At 42.3% G+C, this 22,190-nt stretch overlaps 1 protein-coding gene across 2 annotated transcripts in view; it reads left to right on the top strand.

The window, feature by feature from the left end:
* The first annotated feature begins 342 nt into the window (after positions 1 to 342).
* Positions 343 to 22,190, top strand: part of PDE4B (phosphodiesterase 4B) — a 173,526-nt gene continuing 151,678 nt past the window's right edge. Inside the window, exons 1-2 of one of the 2 annotated variants that reach the window (XM_027891113.1) lie at positions 343 to 454; positions 2,241 to 2,476. In XM_027891113.1, the coding sequence (XP_027746914.1) occupies positions 413 to 454; positions 2,241 to 2,476 (278 nt within the window). In that variant the 5' untranslated portion in view covers positions 343 to 412. Of the gene's footprint in view, positions 455 to 2,240; positions 2,477 to 18,295; positions 18,863 to 22,190 lie in introns of those variants that run through there. The other variant, XM_027891114.1, reaches the window with a different exon arrangement.

The raw sequence follows: 22,190 nt of genomic DNA, 5'->3' as shown, positions 1-22,190 counted from the left end.
AGCCTCGACTTGCACCAGGGGAGGTTTAGATTAGATATTAAGGGAAGTTTTTTCATGGAAAGGGTTGTAAAGCACTGGAACAGGATGCCCAGGGAAGCTGTGGAGTCACCATTGCTGGAAGTGTTCAAAACATGTGGAAGTGGCACTTGAGGACGTGGTTTAGTGATGAACGGGGTGGTGCTGGGTTGAGCGTTGGGCTTGACAATCTTAAAGGTCTTTTCCAACCTTAACAATTCCATGACTCGATGAAAATGGGCAGCAAGTTATAAATCAGCTGTGATGGTGGTGTTTAGTTTGTCAGCAAAGCCAGTTTGTTATTCAGAAATATGTTTTTTCTTTCAGATTGCCCATCTGAAGAAATTGGATTTAGCAACAGGAGTTTTTTATAACGGGGTGTGCTTCAATCTCGATAATGAAGAAAAGCAGAAGTGTCATGACAGTAACTGCAGATGAGGTGAGTTTCTTCTGAAGGCATGTTTTGTTTTCCCCAGTACTTCATGAAAATAATAAAAAAAGCCATTTTTGTCTTATTTCAGAAGTATGAGCTGATTTTGATTTGAGTGCTCTTTGATAATCCTGGAAGATTATTATTTAATAAGCAGAAAATAAGCATAGCATATTTTAAAATGAAGGAGCCAACCCCCATGAGAGGTTTAGAGCAGTCTTATAGATACCATATACTCTGTATTTGGTCAGTGTAGCGTGGGCAGCCAGCAGGGAATGTTTGTGTGACTTATGGAATATCTGTTCTGGATCCCACCTTTGCTCATATGCTGCACTTCTATACTTGTGAGTGTTCCCTCATCTCTCCCTACTGAAGTTGCTGAACACTTAATGTGATGATAAATGTGTTATTCCATCACTACACTTTCTAATCATCATGGTAATCCCCTATTAATTAAACTCCAGTTCCCGTTCTCTGGAGAAATGTATCACTTTGTAATGATGGCCTGATAACCACAGCCTTAATTGGCCTGTTTGTCACAGCTGAGGCTCTCAAAAATCAGGAAATCACGTAGAATGTAATGGAAAACACAGTGGAGGAGTGGAACCTAAGAGTTAGAGTAACCTGTAGCACTCCTCCAGTAAATGTGTTTATTTTGCACTCTTAGAGCACGTGTGGCATTACTCATTGTCAGTTTGCCTGAGCGTGAGGCTGAGTTTGCTCAGTCCTTGCTGACCTTAATGAAAACAGACATCTGAAATCTAATGGGAAGCTGGGAAACTCTTCTGGACAATTCTGAAATAATAACAAAGAGCTAAATAGTCCTATAAGGGCAGGTTGAGTTAGATCTCATACAGAAGGCAAGGCTTTTCTCGGAATTCCTACGAGTGTTTTTGACCTGATTTTGTGCAGTGAAAGAACCTGTGAGGCAACAGAGGCCTTCACAGTTCATAGAACCACAGAATCATTTAGGTTGGAAAAGACTCCCCGGATGAAGTCCAACAAGCTATTCCTAGAAAATTAAACCTCTCTCATTTTCTCTGTAGTCCCCCAGTGCTGGCTGGAAGAACACAGTTTGTAGGGAAAGTGAACCAAGGGGTTTGGGGAGACAGTAATGTGGATTTGGAAAGGTCTGTGAAAGGTGGAAAGAGCAGGGTAGAGATCAAAACTCAGAAGGAGGTAGAAAAAGAGGATAAAAGTGGCCATAAATATATAAATACATGTATATATATATATACACACACACCCCCACATATACACGGATTAAAATAACCCTCCAGCTTCTATTGATAGCTCATCACATGGAATACAGGAATAGCCTCGTTTATATTGGACAGATATATTTGAGGAGCTAAATTCTCTCGGTGAGACCAAAACTGACAACCCTCTTGCAGCTCTGTTCTGCTGTGGGAGAACTTCTGGCTGCGTTTGAAGAGACTGACAGCCAGCTCTGTGATCATGGGGATGCTTTTAAATAAAAACCTGCACAAACTAGAAGAGGAAAAACTGCTTCAGTTGATCAAAACCTTTTTTTGAGACTGTTTCTACCAGCAATGTCAGACATAGGGCAGAGTTCTTTTCTCTGAAGGGGAAGTGTTTAATTACATCAGAATTAAATGTTGTATTTAGTTTAGACAAGTTGTGCATGAATTTTCAAGTGCACTCCTAACTTGATAAAATAACGCAGCGCTCCCCAAGCCTTCAGAAGAACAATTGGAGAAAAACTGAATGTGTTTTATCTTCATGGAGGGAAATATTTGCTTGTAGAACTTCAGTGGCTTCTCTGTCTTTGCAGAACGCTCTGGATTACCTGGAGTGTGGGCTGAGTAAATCCTACAGCACTTCCACTCATGCTCTGGGCATCGACCTGTGGAGAGGGAGAAGATGCTGCTCTGGTAATTTGCAGTTACCACCATTGTCCCAGAGACAGACAGAGAAGGCCAGGACACCTGACAGAGACATTGTCTGCAGACCAACAACTTTGCCTTTGCTGACACCTCCAAGTATTGCCATCACCACTTATCAAGACTGGTAAGTTATTTTCCCTTATTGTAAATCTCATGTAATTGTGGGTTTATTGCCTTTTAAAAATTTTTTTTCTTTGCTTTGGAGTTGGCTTTTTTCCTTATTTTTTTAGGATAGATAATTTTCTACGCTAATCAGTACTGTTGAACTCTATCAGTTGGTTTGTCATCCATATAACTTTACAAAGTATTGCCTTTTCTTTGGAATTCTACTTCTGTTAAAATTCCTCATGAAATTTCTGTGTCATAAATTCTGATCTTGGCCAGAGGATTTGTGTTACTGATTTTCCACCCACACAAGAGTTCAGGATGGTGGTGGACTCTTCCACAGCAGATTGAGGGAAAAGACTTTAACTCTGGCTATTTCCTGTCCATGTGTTAGAAAAAAAGGCTTGAAAAAACCCAATTTGACTCTAATGTTAAGCTCAAGATAAGTCCCAAAGAAACCACCAGAGAGCTGATTAAAAGGGGCTTGTTAAGAGGTGAGTTCTTAAATAGGAACTGGTGTTAAGTGCCAAAAAAAAGGAAATTAATCTAGAGTCGGGAGAGGAGGCAAAGCCCTGAGTGTCCATGTGTTGGAATTGCAAGGATGGATTTAATGGCAAAATAAGGTTGGTTGTCCTGCTTGTCATACACATCTTGAAATGACATTTATGCAACCTTACAACCTGTACTTTCAACTTCAGGTTTCAAGTGAGCTTTAGATTCTAGTTTATAAATGCTCCACTCTCAGTTTTATTTTCTGATTGCAAGACATGTTCACATCATTATTCCCAACTTGGAATCTGGTTTTAGCTTCTGTTAAGCTCAGCACTTTTCAGTTTGCATTTGAACAATTATAGAGAACATCCCAAATTCATTTATCCTTTAAAAAGCACTTGAATAGCTGAGATACAGAAATTAGGGAGGACTTAGCAGGAGCTTTTGTTCAGGTTTTGTGCTTAATTGCTGTGATGAATTTAACAAAATGAGTTATCTAATTTTAGACAGCTTGTGAATTTTGATGATAAAAGGGTTGGTTTACCTTTGGGAGCATTGTCCAAGTGTTCCCTTGTGTGTGTGTGCAGCAATTTGCAATCCTGACAGCGAGGCCATTGAGAGCCTGTTCACAAGGTGGGATTGGAAGAATAAGTTAATTCTGGTCTTTGAATACACATTAGTCCCTGATTTAGGAGAAAAGCAAGGAGTTGCAATGGATTTATCATTAATTTCCTTGGAACACAAGGGGGCGTTGCTGCTCCTTTTTTTCAGTACAGCAGATTCTGTGAGTGAGGATCTGTCCTTGAACTGCGTGTGCTCCAGTCCCAGAGAAACCCCTGATAACACATTCTCAGGTTCTTGGTATTTCTTCACTGTAAAAATCCCAGTTTACTGGAGGGACTGGGAGTTGCTGGTCAGTGTGTGATGCAGAGTGTTCCACCAGGGCCTCACCTGGAATATTGGGGCGTTTGGGCCACCACAATATAAGGAAGATATGAAGTCATTGGAGAGTGTCCAAAGGAGGGCAATGGAGATGGGGAAGGGCCCTGAGGGGAAGCCGTGTGAGGAAAGCTGAGGGCACTTGGGCTGTTCAGCTGGAGAAGAGGAGACTGAGGGGAGACCTCATTGCAGTTACAACTTCCTGGGGAGGGAAAGAGGAGAGGCAGGCACTGATCTCTGCTCTGTGGGGACCAGGGACAGGACCACAGGGAATGGCCTGAAGTTGTGTCAGGGCAGGGTTAGGTTGGATCTCAGGAAAAGGTTCTTCCCCAGAGGGTGGTTGGGCACTGAACAGGCTCCCCAGGGCAGTGGTCACAGCACCAAGGCTGCCAGAGCTTAAGGAATGTTTGGATGATCCTCTGGGGCACCTGGTGTGACTTCTGGTGATGGTCCTGTGCAGGGCTGAGGGTTGGACTGGATGATCCTTGTGGGTCCTTTTCAGCTCACATATTTTGTGATTCTGTGTTTGCGTCCCCCTCACCACTCTGCCTAGTTAGATTGGCTGCTCTGACTGCTGGGCAGGAAACTGGGCTGAACTTTCCCATTTTCTGTTTAAGTTCTAGTCATTGAGGGCTTTTCCCTAGCTTAGTACTGATCTCTACCCATACCAGGCAATTCCTTCCCTATACAATTCCCAGTTATTTGGGCCCTGACCAGACTCTCAGGGAGCAGAGTCATAAAATCATAGAATTGTTAAGGTTGGGAAAGACCTTTAAGATCATCAAGTCCAGCTGTTAACCAACACCATCACTAACCCATGTCCCCAACTGCCACATCCACATGTTTTTTGACCCCTCCAGGGATGGTGACCCCTGCACTGCCCTGGGCAGCTGTGCCAGGACTGGACAACACTTTCCATGAAGAAATTTTCCCTAATAACCTACTTAAACCTCCCCTGGCACAGTTTGAGGTCACTGCCTCATCCTGCCCCTTGTTCCCTGGGAGCAGAGCCTGACCCCCACCTGGCTCCACCCTCCTGTCAGGGAGTTGCAGAGAGTGAGAAGGTCCCTCCTCATAACTGAGATGTTTTTGGAGCAGGATCTGGTCCCCAAACTCTTTAGGTTTCTACACCATGGCTCAGTTCTGCATGAAGTACACCCCAGACACAGGTTAAATGTGTATAATCCCTGTATTTGTGGTTGCCTTGGAACAGCTTTGGAATGAGATGAGCATTAAGAGACTCAGTGAGTGGGCAATAAAGGAAAATTTCAGTGTGGATAAATATAAAGTGATATTACTGAGCAGGAAATAATTGGAGCTGAAACCCAATGTTGCCATGCAGGAGCAAGATCCTGCATATGGGATAGAGGTTCCAATAGATGTGCAGTTTGACAATATGAATGGAGAAGGCTTATAAGCTTCTTTTGCCCAAATTTTGTGAATATTTTTATAAAACTTGTTAAAATGTTTTCCACCATCCTGCTCCATATTTTATAACTAAAGCTTTGTGATAAGAAATCCAGGCAAGAGTGAAGAGAGAGGGTGTGAAGAATATATTTGTAGCTACACTTAGAGCTTCCAAAATAGTTCTCTTCCCTATTTTTTTGATACTTCCCAGCTCCTGGGATGGGTTTGAGAGCTGGAGGCTCATTTCCACTCTTTCCACACATTTTATTCAGGTGTGTGGAGATATTTTGACAGTTTTGCAGCAAGTTTCTCTGTTGAAACAAAAATAAGTTCTGTGATGTGTCCCAAAGCATAAGGAAATAAAGGCTTTAAGAGTTATATGAAGAGCTGATATGGTAACTATTAGATAGTGGAGCTTTTCAAAGCTTAGAGGGTCTGTTAAATATTTAGACTTTGATATTAAATGCTTTATTAAATACGTGTTTGTGTGACCGTGAATTTGCTATTTATCAGTGAGCGGGTCTATGCCTTGTTTCTTCTGAAAGAATTTTATTGGGCAGGTTGGTGATCAGAATTTAAGAAGAAAATATTGAAGGGTTGATCTTTTTCTCCACATCCACCTCAAAAGCTTCCTGGAGCAGGTTTTTCAGGTGTACAAGTGGACTATGATGAGGGCTGAGTGTATTGAGTGGCAAATCTGCTCTGGTCTCTGCTCCTGCAGTTCTGCTCCTTGTTCTCCAGATGGTGGTCGTGGGCAGTGAATTAAATGTAACGTCAGAAACTAAAGAAAACCAAAATTCACTGCAATTTTGGGCAACTGAAACCTTCAGCAAAAATGCTGAGTTCAGCCGGAGCCGGCTCATAGTCCCTGGGAAGCTGTTGGTAATTAATTGAGGGATAGATAAGATGGGAATTAATTGAGGGATAGATAAGGTGGCAATTACTTAAGGGGGAGATAAGGAAAGTTAGAATGATAAATTGGTGGAGATTTGCATGGAGAATTAAAAGGATGATAAAATTATTATTTCTGGTAAACCGAGAAGGTGGTAATTTGCCCAAATATTCCTTTACATATTTGAAACCAGTAAATCCTGTGGGATAAAAGGAAAGATTTGGGATAATAGGAAGCTTTAACAGGAATGGTGGGGTGAATCCCAGGAGTTCAGAAGGACACGATACTTTGGAGAAGTATAGGGCTTTTTTTTTTTTTTTTAATGTTGTTTTGTTTTTTAGATGTTGTTTCAGACCCTGGGGTAGCACCCTGTGAAATAGGTTGAAATCTTATTTCTTAGATAATTGCAAATTCAACTAGAGAAGAACTGAGGGAATATCCTGCGAGCTTGGAATAGGAAAAAAAAATAGATGAACTGGCTTCCCATATGATGTGAAAAATAAAAACTAGGAGGAAAAAATATTTAAACCCACATTTTTAGTTTTTATACCGATGTTTCAAATTGTTAAAAACACAGAATGGTTGAACTTGGGAGGGACCTCTGGACATCACCTGTGTCAAAATGTAATTATTTCCATAAATCCCATCCGTTTTCATGGTAATGAAGCAGGATCAATTATTCTGATTGAACACACTTCCTGGATTTCAAAAGCCTGCACCACATTTCTGTGGGGCATTTCCTTACCTTGGAAAAGGAGGTCAGCTCAGCTCATCAGTACATCTCATTTATTCTGTGGGGAAAAAAGGTTTTAATTATGCTGTGCATAATTAAAATAATATACATTATGATGGAAAATGTATATGAGACCTTTGTTTTGAAAATCAGACTTACTGTGATTTGAACTAACAATATGGATCTGGAAACAGCCCTAAAGGGTTTTGGTTTCTCAGTGATTTTTTTTTTTTTTTATGGTTTTAGTAGGTAAAAATATTACCTGGTCCGTTTAGGGATGGTGAAAATATTACTTGGTCCATTTAGGGGTGGCTTACTCCTGGTGCTGGGCACTGGATTTGATGGGAGCTTGGGGTGCTGGGGATCCCTCGAGATAATCCCTGAAAAGCTGAAAATATTCGGTTGGGAAGTTGTTCCTATGTTGTCTGCAGGTGGATCATAGAAGTTACACAAAGATGGTCACTGAGGCTTAAATCTGTTCGAGCTCACCAAGGTGGGAAAGGAAAATTCCTTGAGTTTGTTGTCATTGTTGCCAGTCATTTTAATACCTCCCAAAGATGTGGCAGAGGAAATGCCAATAGATAATTTAGAGAAATGTCTTCTCTAAAGTATTGCTATTTTATCCCTTAGTAAGATGTTCCTGCTAGAGAATATCCCATCCTTGCTGACTTTTTGGGATGCTGGTTCTTCCTGATGAGGATCAGTCAAAGAAATCCAACTAAACCCTGGTGGTGTTGGCACCCACAGGGAGCTGCTCCCCTGGCTCTGGTTTGGGGGGTCACTAGTGGACCCCCAACCCCCTCTGATATTATGTAACAAATCCTGGAGGTCTGTTTATTAAAATAGATCCCAGGAATCCTTTCTATTGGGAAAAAACAGCGGGCAACCCAAACATCCAGAGGTCAGTGCTCTCCCGTTGGGTGGTCAGTACAAATGCCAACCTGTCCAAAAAGGAGCTGCTGCAGAGAGAATTTGTGCATGTCTGACTTATCCCTGGAGTTATTTTCTCAGCTAAAGATACCCAGATAAGTGTTTTGTCTGCCTGTATTTAGCCATTTTCTGTTGCCATCAGTTTTTGAAGCTCTCGGATCTTCTCTGTTGCCATTTTTTTTATTTTCCTGATTTCTTGAAGGTCTAAATAGAATAACTATGATTTGTATGGGATGTAGTTGGTACAGAGGAATTTTAACAAGAAACATAATGTTGGGTTAGTCATGGGTTTTGAATTAAAATGATCATTATTTGATACATGTCTTTTTGTACACAATTTATATTTTGTTACTGCAATATTACCCTTTAATTCATTTGCACTTATTTTAGTCAAAATTATAACATCCCCCCTTGGTGTGAATTGCAAGGTGAGCCCAGTAATTTTATTGAGGATGATTCTGAAGTTTGGTGCTGCAAGGTTTGCCTGGAGATGCGAGTCTTCAAAACAGAGGTAGCTGTAGACACACAAAAAAGGCTTTTCATGATTAAATTATAATTATATACCTCAACCCAGAATGCAACAAGACAGCTTGAATTGTATGTGGAATGGAAAGAAATGAATCACTGTTAATCAGTAAAAGACAAAGAAGCTTCTGAAATATTATGTTCAAACTTCATCCTCACAAGAATATAAAATAAATGAAGATTATGGAAATACAGTTGATAGAAAAGCTGAATCAGACAATAATTTGACATGATTTTCTTTTAAGCTTCTGACTAATGATATCTTCATTTGAAAGGCAAGATCCGACACTGTTGTGTTACCTGGAGAACTCCAGCTGATCCATGACATTCCATCCCTGGAAGTGTTCAAGGCCAGGTTGGATGGGGCTTTGAGCAACCTGGGAAAGTAGAAGGTGTCCCTGCCCATGGCAGGGGGTGGTACTGGAAGAACTTTAAGGTCCTTCCCAACCCAAACCAGTCTGTGATTAGATAAGTTCTTGTTCAGTATTTGGCCTCATTCCTCCAGAATAACAAATGACAGGACAAGAGGAAAAGGCCTCAGGTTGCACCAGGGGAGATTTAAGTTGGGTATTAGGGAAATTTTTTTATGGAAAGGGTTGTCCAGCCCTGACACAGGTTGCACAGGGCAGTGGTGGAGTCCTCACGCCTGGAGGTGTTAAAACCATGTAGGTGTGGCACCTGAGGACAGGAGTTAGTGGTGAACATGGTGGTGGTACTGGTTGATGATTAGGCTTGATGATCTTAAAGGTCCTTTCTGGCCCTAACAATTCTGTGATTTCCCTGGAAAAATTCAGCCAAATCCACTTGAATATAGAAATCACATTTAATCAAACTAGTGACTCAGTTTACCAGATTACTCATGGTCTGTATCCACCAGGCTCTGGGGGGGTCAGACGCCTTTAGACCTTCTCTTACGTGTTTTCAGTAGCTACATCGAGACCTCCTGGAATATTTGTAAACTTTCATTTTGTAGCAATTCCCTCCTGGGTCCTTTGAGCCCAGACCCTGCTAACACTGAGAGTGTCACTGGGATGAATTAGGGGAACAAGAACACGTTGTTGTCCTCTGCTGTTGGCCTTGGTCGCATTCTTGCCCTTACTGCTGCTCCGTGGGCTCGTTACCCACTGCTGGACACTCTTTCCATGAAGAAAAACATGAGACTTCTTATAAACTTGGCCACAGCCACCTCCTCTCTGACCCTGTTTTTATTGGCACTGGCAGTGAGCTGCTTTCTAGGATTTTTGGCTGGGAATTTATTCCTTTAATTAAGCTGTAATGGACAAAGCTGTGTGGGAATCCCGACAATTGAGCAACTGCATTTTCTGTTCTTTCCCAGCACCAAAACCTGAGGCACCTGGAAAGCTGGAGGTTCCAGCCCTGCTGTTGAACAGGAGATGGAGTGAGCTTTACCTGTCTGTGTCAGGGTTTCCTTAGGGAAAAATAACTATAAATAAATGCACCTGTTTAATCTGAGAGAGATGATGAGGTGTAGTTGGTCTGAAACACAAAGAAATCCAAATAACTGGCGTGCAAACTGTTTTGTCAGTCAACTGCTGCAGAACTAAGAGGCTGGAAGAGCAAGAGTAAAATGAAAACCTAAGTAGACTTAGATTAATGTGGAGTTCTCTGTTCCTGCTCAGCTACCGCAGGTGAGACCAATATCAGAGAAATATGGGGCTCATGAAAACGATTTAAATCTTTTTGTTGAAAGGAAGAGGAGGGCAGTGCAAGGCTAAGCATTCCTTTTTGTCCCCTTTCCACTGCCTGTGTGAGTGGGGGTGCTGCCAAACAACCCAAACTGCAGCTTTTCACGGGAGTGTGTGGCAGGATGCAAAAATGACCTGGCAAAGTGGGAGCTTGAATTAGTTCTGCAGGATTATTGGGCAGCAGTGAGAACATTGCTCTGCCAGAGCAATATTGATTTTTTTCTTACTTGTCACTGTTTTACAGAATCACAGAATCATTTAGGTTGGTTAAACCTCTCAAATCATCGAGTCCAACCATCCCCCAGCACTGCCAATCCCACCTCTGACCCATGTCCCCAAGTGCCATGTCCATACAGCTTTTAAATCCCTCCAGGGAAGGGGGCTCCCACTGCTCTGGGCAGCTGTGCCAGGGCTGGACAACCCTTGTGGGGAAGAAATTTTCCCCAAAATCCAACCTAAACCTCCCCTAAACCTCACAACTTTGAGGCCGTTTTCCCTTGTCCTGTCATTTGTTATCTGGGAGAAGACACCAACACTCATTTTCATTTTCATTTTACATGAAAATTACAGATACATTTGTAATTTGTTAACATTTTTTATAATGTTTGCATTTTTTATTTAACAAGGACTGAATTACACGGGGTGATATTGGCCAGTAGCTGTGGTGCCCGTAGTTGTCTCTGGCTATAGGCACAGAGTGTCTCGGCATCATGGTGAGCAAAGGCCTGACCTGGTGAGCAAAGCCCTCATTTCAGAGTCACAGAATATTCTGAGTTGAAAGGGACCCACGAGCATCATCAGGTCCAACTCTTAAATGAATGGCCCATGAGGGGATGAAACCCACAATGCTGGTGTTATTAGCACCAGGCTATGACCAACTGAGCTTATCTCAGGCCCTGACTTGGTGAGCAGAACCCGGATCCTAGTCTCTGCTCTGTGGGGACCAGGGACAGGACCCCAGGGAATGGCCTCAAACTGTGTCAGGGCAGGGTTAGGTTGGATCTCAGGAAAAGGTTCTTCCCCCAGAGGGTGGCTGGGCACTGAACAGGCTCCCCAGGGCAGTGGTCACAGCACCAAGGCTGCCAGAGCTCAAGGAGTGTTTGGATGATCCTCTGGGGCACCTGGTGTGACTCTCGGGGATGGTCCTGTGCAGGGCTGAGGGTTGGACTGGATGACCCTTGTGGGTCCCTTCCAACTCAGCAGATTCTGGGATTCTGTGATCTAGTGAGCAGAGTCACAATCCTGGCTGTCAAGAGCAGGTGACTCATGGGAGATGAGGTGTTTAGTCACAGGCAAATTCATGGCAGAGGCAGGTGCACCTGCTGCTGATCACAGTCACAGAAGTGAGTAAAATGAATAAATAACACACTGACAAATCGAACAACAGCCTGGGGAGAGCTGAGCCAGTCTGTCCAGACCAATATATTTTTAGAGATTCCTTCATACCACATCTCTGTAGGAACATAAAGCCTTTTCTCAGCAGGATGGGTGAAATTTTAGCACTTTTTTCCATTGGCTTCTCTTTTCTCAGGAGTCACCCTGGAGGTCTCTGCCTGTGAAGAATAAATTGGCTTATTGAATTAATTTGTAAAATATTAATCTATAGCTGGGAAATGAGAAAATAATCACAAGTAATACAGATTGGCCTGACATATGTGATTACTCACTATGGATAATATAGAAGGCATTTAAATGTTCTCTGAGAATAAATCAAGTACAATCAAAGTTGCTAAGCAAGCCCATCTTACATCATGGCTCTTTGGCTTATATAATTTTATAATAAGTATAAGAAATCCATACATTTGTAAATATATAAATGATAGAAATATAAATTTAAATATACAAAATACAAAAAATGTGAGATATTTTATTTTCTCAGATATATCTACTAAGAGGTAACAGTATAAATACCTGTAAGAAAAAGTAGCAGTAGGTAAGAATTTATACCCTCTTTTTTTTGTTTAAGTACTAAAAAGTGCAAGGAAGCCAGATCCATCTTTTTGTGTGCATGGTGTGATTTACTATGGAAAACTGTATCAAATCCAGTTTTAGGACTAAGCAGCAGGTGAAAGGCACCAGGCTTACTGTTATTACAGTCTCTTTCATGCGTGTTCTGAATGCAAATACTTTTCCTGTGACAGAGAACACCTTGTAGAGCTCTGCTCAAACAGCGCAGTGACCTGGTTGACGTAGATGACAAAGTCAGTGTGAACAGATGAGCATCCAACCACTCAAAGCTCTCAAGGTGTCTTTCCTAAAGATGGAATTCGGTTTTTATGACTAATCTTGAAAGTATTCTGGAGTTTCTTGATCTTGTTAGAGGTAGTGAATGTTTTAAAGAGCTAAAAACTTAGGGAATCATATATGAAGACTGCAAGTACTGGTTGTTAAACCAGAAATTAACATACAAGCTGCTTATTGAATGAGGAATAGCCTGTTTAAGGGCAGCTGGATGCTATGGAATGGGAAGAGCTCAAAAGGTGGCCTTTTATTTAGAGTGAGTCCTGTCCAAGCTCTGCTGAGCTCATAGGAGTGGGTAAGGTCATAGAGTCACAGATTGGTTTGGGTTGGAAGGGACCTTAAAGCTCATCCCGTTCCACTCCCTGCCATGGGCAGGGACACCTTCCACTATCCCAGGTTGCTCCAAGCCCTGTCCAACCTGGCCTTGGACACTTGCAGGGATGGGGCAGCCACAGCTTCTCTGGGCAACAACACCAGCATCTCTTCACAGCTTCAGATAATGTTTCTTTACTGTTCCATTTAAGCCCTGGGTTTGTATTTTGTGTTTTAGAAGGTTGATCTCCATGCTGTGTTGTGGCTTTCCTTTGCTGCCTTGTAGAAAGATGTGGCTGATCAAAAGCATCTCCAATTACAATGGTGAATTCTTATTATTCAGGTTAAATTACTATTTTAATGCCTCACAGTTTAGGATGATGGTTTAAAATGTCAGTCATAGGTCTGTGTTTAAGTTGACGCTATAAGCAGATTTGCTGCTACTCTGAGGGAGCTAAAAGTGAAAATGGGACTGGGATGGGGTAGAATTAACTAACACTGACTCTGCGCCTCATGGAATTAGTAGCATTCACTGGTAGATTAGACATAATGTGTCTCTTGGTTGTGATGGAAAAGAAATCAAGAAGGCAGAAAGTACATTTTGTATCATTTTCTCTTGTGTCTGTCTCTTCAGCTTGTGCTCCTCACCCTTTTTTTCCCTTTTCCTCCACTTCTGTTGTGTCTAGAAAGCTGTTCCATCACTGTGAAGATTTAAGTTCTTTACCACAAACACATCCTTCTGTATGGGACTGCCTGTACAGCTGCTTTGTATTTCCTTGGAATCTCCTCCATGTTTTAGCAATGCTGCATCCAACTCTCCTTTCCTCATCACTGCCACCCTCTCAGCTCTTTCTTACCAGCCATTGCTCTGACTTAAAGCCTTGCCTGTCATTCCCTATCCTTACATTTTAATCCACAGTGACTTCTGTTTTCATATTAAAGCACCATTCCTTGGCATCTGTTTTCCTGGCTGCTTCCCTTTTTACAGCTTCCAGTTCACTGATGTATTTTTTTGTCTCGCTCTAGACATTTCTCTGTTGTTTGATTCCCTGCTCCCCTCACATCTTTGCCTGTCTCCCATTCCCTGGGTTGCTCTTATTTATTCCCAGTGCTGGCTCATCTTGGCAATTACATCTTCTGCCTTAGGCATTGAACCAGAGATCACATCCATGTCAGTCCTGTGACATTTCCACTGCAAATTTATTCTCTCCTCTACTGCTGTCTTTGTAACCGAGTTCTTTTCCAGTACAAATGACTATTCCCATGTTCTTGAATCTCTGTTCTACTTTCTCATTTCCTGTGCTTTGTCCAGTCACATAGGTTTAGTCCAAGAGAAAATGGTCAATTCCTAGCTTTTTTCTCTCTTACTTGGTTTCCTTTTCCCTTTTTCCTCAAAATTGTGTTCTTCTGCCCTTTCAGAAAACCAGACATTCCTCAACTCCTCTGTTCCCCTAAACTCATCACTTGCTTCAGTCACCCAGTTCCCATTCCTGGTGTCCTGCATGGCCACTCTGACCAACCCCTGTATTCCCTAATGGAAATGTGCTTCAGGTGACCCATTGGAGAGGAGCAGTGATTTCACTGCCTCTTCTTTAGGATCATGTTCATGTCTCTTTGAGCTAATAGAGCTAATTGGCTTCTAGAGTTTCTCTCCTGGGTGTCCATCACAGATCCTTTCCCAACCCATCTTCTGCCTGGCAGAAATCCATGTTAGGTAAGGACAGTGCTGTGAAATTCCATCATGTTGCTGGCTTAATAGTGTGTTTGTTTTTTGTTTTTGTTTTTTTTTTTCCCCCATCAAATGTGTTTAAATTATAGTCTAAAAGAAAAATTTTGGCTTCTAAGGGACTGAATCCTTCCCTTGCACATCCTCAACTATAATTAAAGGTGTCCATCTCTCCCAAGTGACCTTTACAATCCTGTGCCTGACTTAAGCCAAACAAACACTGACATGGATGAGGGACCATCAAAGTCCTTCCAGGACTAACTAGTACAAAGGAACAGACCCTGTTTCTTCAGGGCCACTTGTTAGATGACAGTAAATTGCTTGAAAAATTAAAAATATGCGGAGAGAATCTAGGTGTTATATTTTATAATGATTGTCAAATGTAATAATCTTAATTTTCAAATTGTTTGAAAGTTTGATGAAGATCTTTATTTTTGCTTTTCAAGAGGAAATACTGAAAGCCAAGATTCCTGAAAAGGAGACTGTACTTGATTAAAATTATGTTTCCCTTGGGTTTCCTTCCTTGGAAAAAGAAATAAAAGTAGCACCAGCAAATGGCTATCCCTTGAAATAATTTTCCTCAGTAATTTACTATCAGTTTAGTATTATCTTCTTGGGATACCTTGCTAATGTGGCTGGATGGAACAATTGCCTAAATAACAGAGGGGAGCTTCCTAACTGCTTTTATCTAAATGTGCTTCTAGAAGAGTGTGCTGTGAGGAACAACTGTCCAATTACTCTGCCACCAACTGAAAGTGCTGTGGAAAGTCAACTAAGAGCTTTTCCTTTCTACTGAAGCATGTAGGACACTCAGAGGTCCCTCTTCCCTGGCATTCTATTTTCTCTTGGCATTACAACTTAAAACCAGGTAACTAATGGTGCTACTGTAAAGGAAAGGTATGGATTCTCGTTGCTTAGCAATTGCTCCCAACATGCTGAAGATCAGATTTGATGAGGAGTTGCACACTTGAAAATGTTGTTTATCACCTCCATCAGTTATATATATATATATATATATATATATTAAAACCTTCTGCAGTTCTAGACACTTCGGGGAGGTAAGAAGTGTGTGTGAAACCTCACCCAAGTAAACTTTTGGAAGTTTCCTTGGTTGTCCTTGTTCTTCCAAGCAGTCTCATTTTCCTGCCAGTGCTGGCAGGCACTTCCTTTCAATCATCTTTTCCCTCTCCTCAACTTTTCCTTTGTATTGCTGATCCCCTTGGTGATGTGATGAAATTGTTACTCTTGAACTACTGATCTATTGCAGGCAATAATCTGTATTGATAAACAAATTATTGCATTAAAGTGGGTAACTGGAGTGTTGCAGAAGTTCAGGAAAGAGTGAGATGCCTGTTGACCATTTTGTGTGTGTATCAGGGCAGCATCAGTAACCCTGTCCTTACACTCCTGGGATCGATGCAGGCTTGGAGATGGACAGATGAAGCAGCCCTGGAGAAGGACTTGGGGTTGCTGGTTGGTGAGAGACTATTTACAAGGGCCTGGAGGGACAGGACAAAGGGGAATGGATTCAAACTGCCAGAGGGCAGGGTCAGATGGGATATTGGGAACGAATTCTTGGCTGTGAGGGTGGTGAGGTCCTGGCACAGACTGCCCAGAGAAGCTGTGGCTGCCCTATCTCTGGGAGCGTCCAAGGCCAGGTTGGATGGGACTTGGAGCAACCAGGGATAATGGAAGGTGTCCCTGCCTATGGCAGGGGGTAGAACAGGTTGGGCTTTAAGGTCCCTTCCAACCCAAAGCCGTCTGGGATTCTTTGAATCTTTCCAGGGCTCTGGTGCCCTCCATGCTCTGTCTGCCATTTCTGCTGTTGCTCAGCAAATACAGCAACATTCACTTTTCAGAATTATTGCCAGATTTTTTCAGATACCAAGCTTTCATGCCAGTTAGCTCAAGGCTCTTGAGATGTTCTTGTTCTCACCTCTTCTTGGCTTATCCTGGAGTAAAGCCACGTGCCTTGCCAGGATTCCAGTGCTACAAATCAGTGGAGACTTTACAGTCACTGGCTGCAGAGTCCTCTGTGTGTGTAACACCATAAGTTGGCAACATAAAGGGTGGTGGTTGGAACACCAACCTGGAAGGTATTTGAACCGTGAAGAAGAAATATCCTGTGTTCATGGTGAGCCTTCAAAGTGCTCTCAGCTTAGAGAGGCACCTGAAGCAACGGGTGGCACTTTGTATTTCCATTCTTTATGCTTTCCCAAGGGAATGGAGCTCTGCTTCCCCCCACAGTCTCCTTTTCCTTTCTCATTAGCTTAGTCTTGCATTTCTTTGCCCGTGTTACCACAGGACCTTCTCCAGGCTGTGGGGCTGAGAGCTCATTGTTAATTTATGGATGCCCAAATGATGGGAAGCGCTCTCTTAATGGACACTGTTCTGTACCGTCTCTGAATTCAGGGAAGGACAGCACCCACTCAGAATGAGCAGCATGCCCTTGTACAGCATCTTTTATTGCTTTCAAAAGGTGATTTCCCTTTCTTCTCTTGCCCTTTGAATAGCTTTAGGAAAAGGCATGGATTTACTGGTTCTTTAATATGAGATTTAGTCTCACAAGACCCCTCCAATATCCCATTTGCTTCCTGGTGAGTTAGGAAGTTAATTTTTTCTTTCTGTGTCAAATTCCAGATTGGAAGCATTTGTGTGGATTTTGTTTCTCATTCAGCAAAGCTCTCAAGCTTCCCTTTGTCTCTCACTGCCTGTCAGTGCAGTCGAGTAACAGTTCACAGCCTAACACATCATAATTCCTAATGCATTAAATATTCCTGTTCTGCTACTGCCTGAACCTCTCAGTAATAAATCACACTGCATTTCCAGTGTCCTCAGGTTAGGCTCAGGCTCTTTGTTTTTTTTTTTTTGTTTCTTTTGGTTTTTAATAAATGTGAATGGTAAATATTATAGGGCAGGTTAAGGAGGATGTCTGGAAACTCCTCTATAGGCTCCATTACAGGGAAGCTCTCTCCTACAAGCCTCCGAAGTTGAGGAAGGCATGCTGATGATTTTGTTAATTGTTTTGGGATATTTGGGTGAAAAACCACTGGAATGGACAGGGACTGGTGGGGATTTGTTGTGTAATTGATGCCTGTACTGTGCAATCACATCTCGGGCCACAGGCCAGCTGGGTTTGCTCTTCCCTGTCTCCTCCTCCTTTAAAAAGATTTATTGTATTTACGTTTAAGGTGACATACTTTTGAGCAGTTAAAAAGATGCTCTGCCCCTCGTTGCAATATTTATTATGTTCTTACTATCAGCATCAAATCTTGTCTTTAACTTCCTTACTTTGATGTTGGTTTTTTTAGCCTTGCAAGTGCAGAAGTTGCTTTCATGGTGTTTGTCCAGAAAAAAAAAATTGTGGTTTTTTTTTTTTTTTTTAAATTAATTTAAGTAGATATAATGCGTAAATTAATTTGAATTAACTTACATCAAGTCTCCCATCCTTTGGGGTTTTGGCAGAGATTTTGCCCTTTGGCTGTGTGTAGATCCCAGGACAGTGTTTATGGATTCTTGCATGCTTTGTTCCTACAGAATACCATTCCCTACCTCTTTTTTTCCCTACTAGACCTTTTATCGTGTCTGCTCTTAGTGCTGCTCACACCTCTCCCGGAGCCAGCGCTGCCATCCCAGAGGTCTCTTCCGGGATGCGCCGGGCGATGCCCAGGACCAATGTCAGGGTATTAAAATGTCCTGAGGATCCCACACACTCCTCACGCAAGACAGGGCAGAATAGAGTCCAGTTGTCAAAATAATCCCGAGCCAATAAGCACGTCCTGGGTGGAGCTCCTGTGGCTCGGGGAAAACTAATTCTCAATGAAGACCTTTTATTAAAGCCCCGGAATGAAGCGGGTTGCACAGGCTGGGAAATTCCTTGATTTTATTCGCGCACGCGAAGAATCCGCCGGTTTTCAGTTCAGAAGGTGCAGGCAGAATGCTGGAGGGAAGGGATTGATGTGGAGCTGGTGGTGATGAATTTTTCATGAGCTGCTGTGCGGGGCTGAATGGCTCCGGCGCGTCGGTGGCGACCACAGAGCTGACACACCAACACCACCCTGGCGCATTTTCAGGGGGAGAGCTGGGCTCAGAAAGGCTTTTCTGACAGCCCTGGCTTACCATCCTTCCATTCGTGCTGCTGCTGCTTCAGGCAGCCTTCCCTTTGGAGCCCAGCCTTGTGAATGAGCGGGGTTTAACCGCGCTTTGACTCCGCTGCGTTTTTGTTGCGTTTTCTGAATGGTGAGAGCTCCCCACATCATCTGAGCTATGACAGCGAAAGAGGCTTCTAGGGAACTTGCTACTCCCGAGTCCGAGATTTACATCAGGACTTTCAAAGAACAAATGCATTTAGAGCTCGAGCCCCCCAAGCTGCCCGGGAACAGACCCACGTCTCCAAAGATTTCTCCTCGCAGCTCTCCCAGGAACTCTCCCTGCTTTTTCAGAAAGTTGCTGGTGAATAAAAGCATCCGCCAGCGTCGTCGCTTCACGGTGGCACATACGTGGTAAGATCTGTGTACCGGTGTGGGTTTAAAACCAGTGTGTGTAGCTGTGCTTTGAACAGGGGAAAAACGAGCTGAGATTCATTCACAAGTGTTAAATGAATCGAGCAGGAGGCAGCCAAAGGATGTTTAATGCAGTACCTCGACAATTGTCAGTCAGCGTCTGCTGGCCGGGGTAAATCCAGCCCATTATTCCTGTGTGCCGGGTTAATCTCTGGGAACAAAGGCAGCAGCCGGTAACTTTCCCAGCCCTTGTGTTGTTGTGGGTTGAACACACAAATTCATTTCGGAACCTTCAAAATGTGTTTTCTTTGCCCTCGCAGCTTGGTCTGGCAGCGCAGCACAGACTGGGTGGTTCAGACAGGGCACTCTTGGAGGTAAACGCTGCAAAGGGCTTTAACTTCACTCTGAGGGGCCTTTAAACAGTTTTTCCTGGCTGCAAATATCCCTCCTTTCAGCCATTTTTTGCAAGGAAACTCTGTCTGAGAGTCTTCTTTTCCCTCCCTACAAATTACTAACCCCAAATAGTCAATTTGTGTGCCATTACAGTCCATTGGAGCTGCCTCTGACTCAGTTATCTGGTTAATCCATGCCATAAACAGCAATCAAAATATATAATTCAGGAAAATCCCTGAGAATCTCACTTTCTAAATTTAGTCTGTATGTCTTGCAGGATCCACCTTTTAAATTCCAAGAGTCTCCATTAATATTCGCTAGTTGTCTGTAGGAATTAAACCAGAAAACTTTCAGGAATGTGAATTTTTTAAACCCTGCTTACACAGTGCCATATCCATTACTTTCCCATTCCAGATTAAATCAGAGGAGAGAGGATGAAACTATTTGTATGGGCTGGCTGTTTTGGGGTATCTGAAACACCCATCCCTGTCTGCTACTTTTTAACACAGAATATTGTGTTAAAATGGTTTATGTGAGTTATGTTAAAATATTTAAAAGCTGTATTTTAGTGAATTACTAATTGCTGAGAGTGAATTTATAGCTCTTACAGTTGTTCTGTCTCATTAAAGAGTAAGAAAAATAAGAGGGAAAACCGCAAACTTGGAGATCAGGGAATTAGAGAACTAACTGACTTTTTAATTTTACTTTAAATACAGTTTAAAATGCATTTGGGGTGTAGCAATTCAAATTCGAATTCTAGAACCATGCAGACTTTCTGCTGCTTTTTTGTTGTTGTTGTTGTTGTTGTTTTTAATCCAAGCAGAAGTAACAACCTCAAACTGGTTACAGGCTGTAAAGGCTTCAGTATGTTCTTCAGCATTTTAATTGGTTGTAGTCACTCATATTTAGGTTTATACACATTAATTCCCTGGAACATCTGTCATATCTGTCAGCATTGAAATGACAGGATGCTGCTTGTCTTACCTCCACTAGTCTGTTTGGAGAAATGGGTGCCATGGAAAGATGGTCCTGCTGGGAATTAGGGGAGTAGAATGTGGCCAGACTTGGCACAGGGTATCTGGATTGTTGGGGAAAAACCATAAAAATATGTATTTATAGAAGTAACTAGTAATCTCTTCTTAAATCAACTCATAAAGGAGGTGGGATCCCCCTAGGTTTATTTTTAATGGCAAGAGAGAAGGTTTTCAACTCTATTTTTGAAAGTTTTTAGTATCAGGTGATTTTGAATTGCACATCCATGTTTTAAGCTGAGATAAGAGGAAACTATTGTAGAAATGAAGAAAATCACCCTTAGAAAGAAAGGTTTCAAGAATGTTTGTGTGTGAGCACATGCTTAACGTGTCAAACCATACAACAAAGCCAGACAGCTTTTCATGTTGTACACATGCTAAAACATAATTTGAATTATTAAAGTGTGATACAGCAATTCAGTGGAATGTCTGGAGGGCTGTTTATGTTGTTACAGGCAGTTATTTCAGCTGTGTACCTGAATTTCCTTCTCAGTTGTGAATTTGTGGTGCAGTGCATGGAAACACCCTCACCTGTGCTAAGCAAAATGCCACTTACATAAGGTGCTCTTTTGTGTGGAGCTGGGAAGTAGTAGCTGGGTAGAAAATTACCTCATGAGTAAATGTCGAAGAAATACCAACTACACAGTAATAGTAGCAAAGAAGTGAATTCATGCTGTTGGATTTCATAGGATCTATAACTTTCAGAACCTCATAAACAAGGAACTCCCTCAGTTTGGGGTTGGTGCTGTGGTAAATCATCATTTTTCACCACCTCTATCATCATTATTGTCATTACATAATTATTCTTCTTTTATGCCCCTTATTTTCAAGTTTCTGTCTTCCCTTGCTCTCCTTTCCTTTTTCACTAATTGCCTTTCCCAGGCATTTTCCTTCTTTTGTGGCTGAACGCATTGCAACTTCTTTCTCCTGATTATGCTGATGAAATCTGTGTCGTCACCGGTCTGCTCCAATATCCAGCCAGCAGACCTTACCCAGGAAGAAACGGGAAAGCAAATTTTCAGATTTTTTTTTTTTTTTTTTTTAAATAAGACCATGACTCAAATGCTCCTGTGCTGCAATTTGTTCTTTTCCTCAGGCTCGAGTTCTCACTGGACATGGCCAACATGTCATCACAGTTCCCTCCAAACATCTGTCAGTCTGATCCCTGCCTGCTCCAAACCCCTTAAACAGTTTCCCACGGCTGCTGTCGCTGTGTCCAGTCTTCAAAATGCCTCATTCATATCAAATAACAGCACAAAGCCTCGATGGCCTTCAGGCATTTTCCTCCACCAGAATCCACAAGTCTCAGTCCTCTCTTGCATCTGTCGTTTTTGCCTCAGAGATCCTGGAAGCCCATATGCTGCTTCTTCCTTTCTTTAAGTTCCCCCGTTATCATGTGCATTTTGGAGAGGGGGGGTTGTGAGGAACAGAGCAGGCAGAAGATGATATGACATGGTATCCCTTCAGAGCCATCTAAATTTTGGACATGCAGTGCTCCCTCGGGTGCAAAGTTTCCTTTGGAGTCACTGTAGAGAGGAAAACATCTCCTGAAGATGGTCCTCAGTGCTTTCTTCTGTCAGCCAGAAAACAGCATATTCCCTCTCCATGGTCCACAGTCTGTTCTCTCTCACCCCATCCTTACCTTGAGGACTTCCAAAGCAATAGTTTTAAAGATAGCTTTTATTTTCTGCAAGTCTGCCACCTTATTTTTATCAAATAATAACTCTTAATATCATTAGGATTACACCCATAGCAAGGACCTTCTCAGCAATGTCTTGGAAGATCCCAAATGTTTTATCAATTACAGTCAGTATTTTATAAATTAACTCTGCTGCTTATAACACAGTTTTCTTTGCCTTGCAATATTTACCCTCAAGATTATAAATATTTCTTCAAGGCTAGGT

The sequence above is a fragment of the Empidonax traillii genome, unplaced genomic scaffold (assembly GCF_003031625.1).
Source record: "Empidonax traillii isolate 1590-97213 ecotype Southwest subspecies unplaced genomic scaffold, ASM303162v1 scaffold309:size1915965, whole genome shotgun sequence".
NCBI classification, from domain to species: domain Eukaryota; kingdom Metazoa; phylum Chordata; class Aves; order Passeriformes; family Tyrannidae; genus Empidonax; species Empidonax traillii.
The sequence above is the reverse complement of the archived record's forward strand: the minus strand, read 5'-3'. Positions and strand labels throughout refer to the sequence as shown.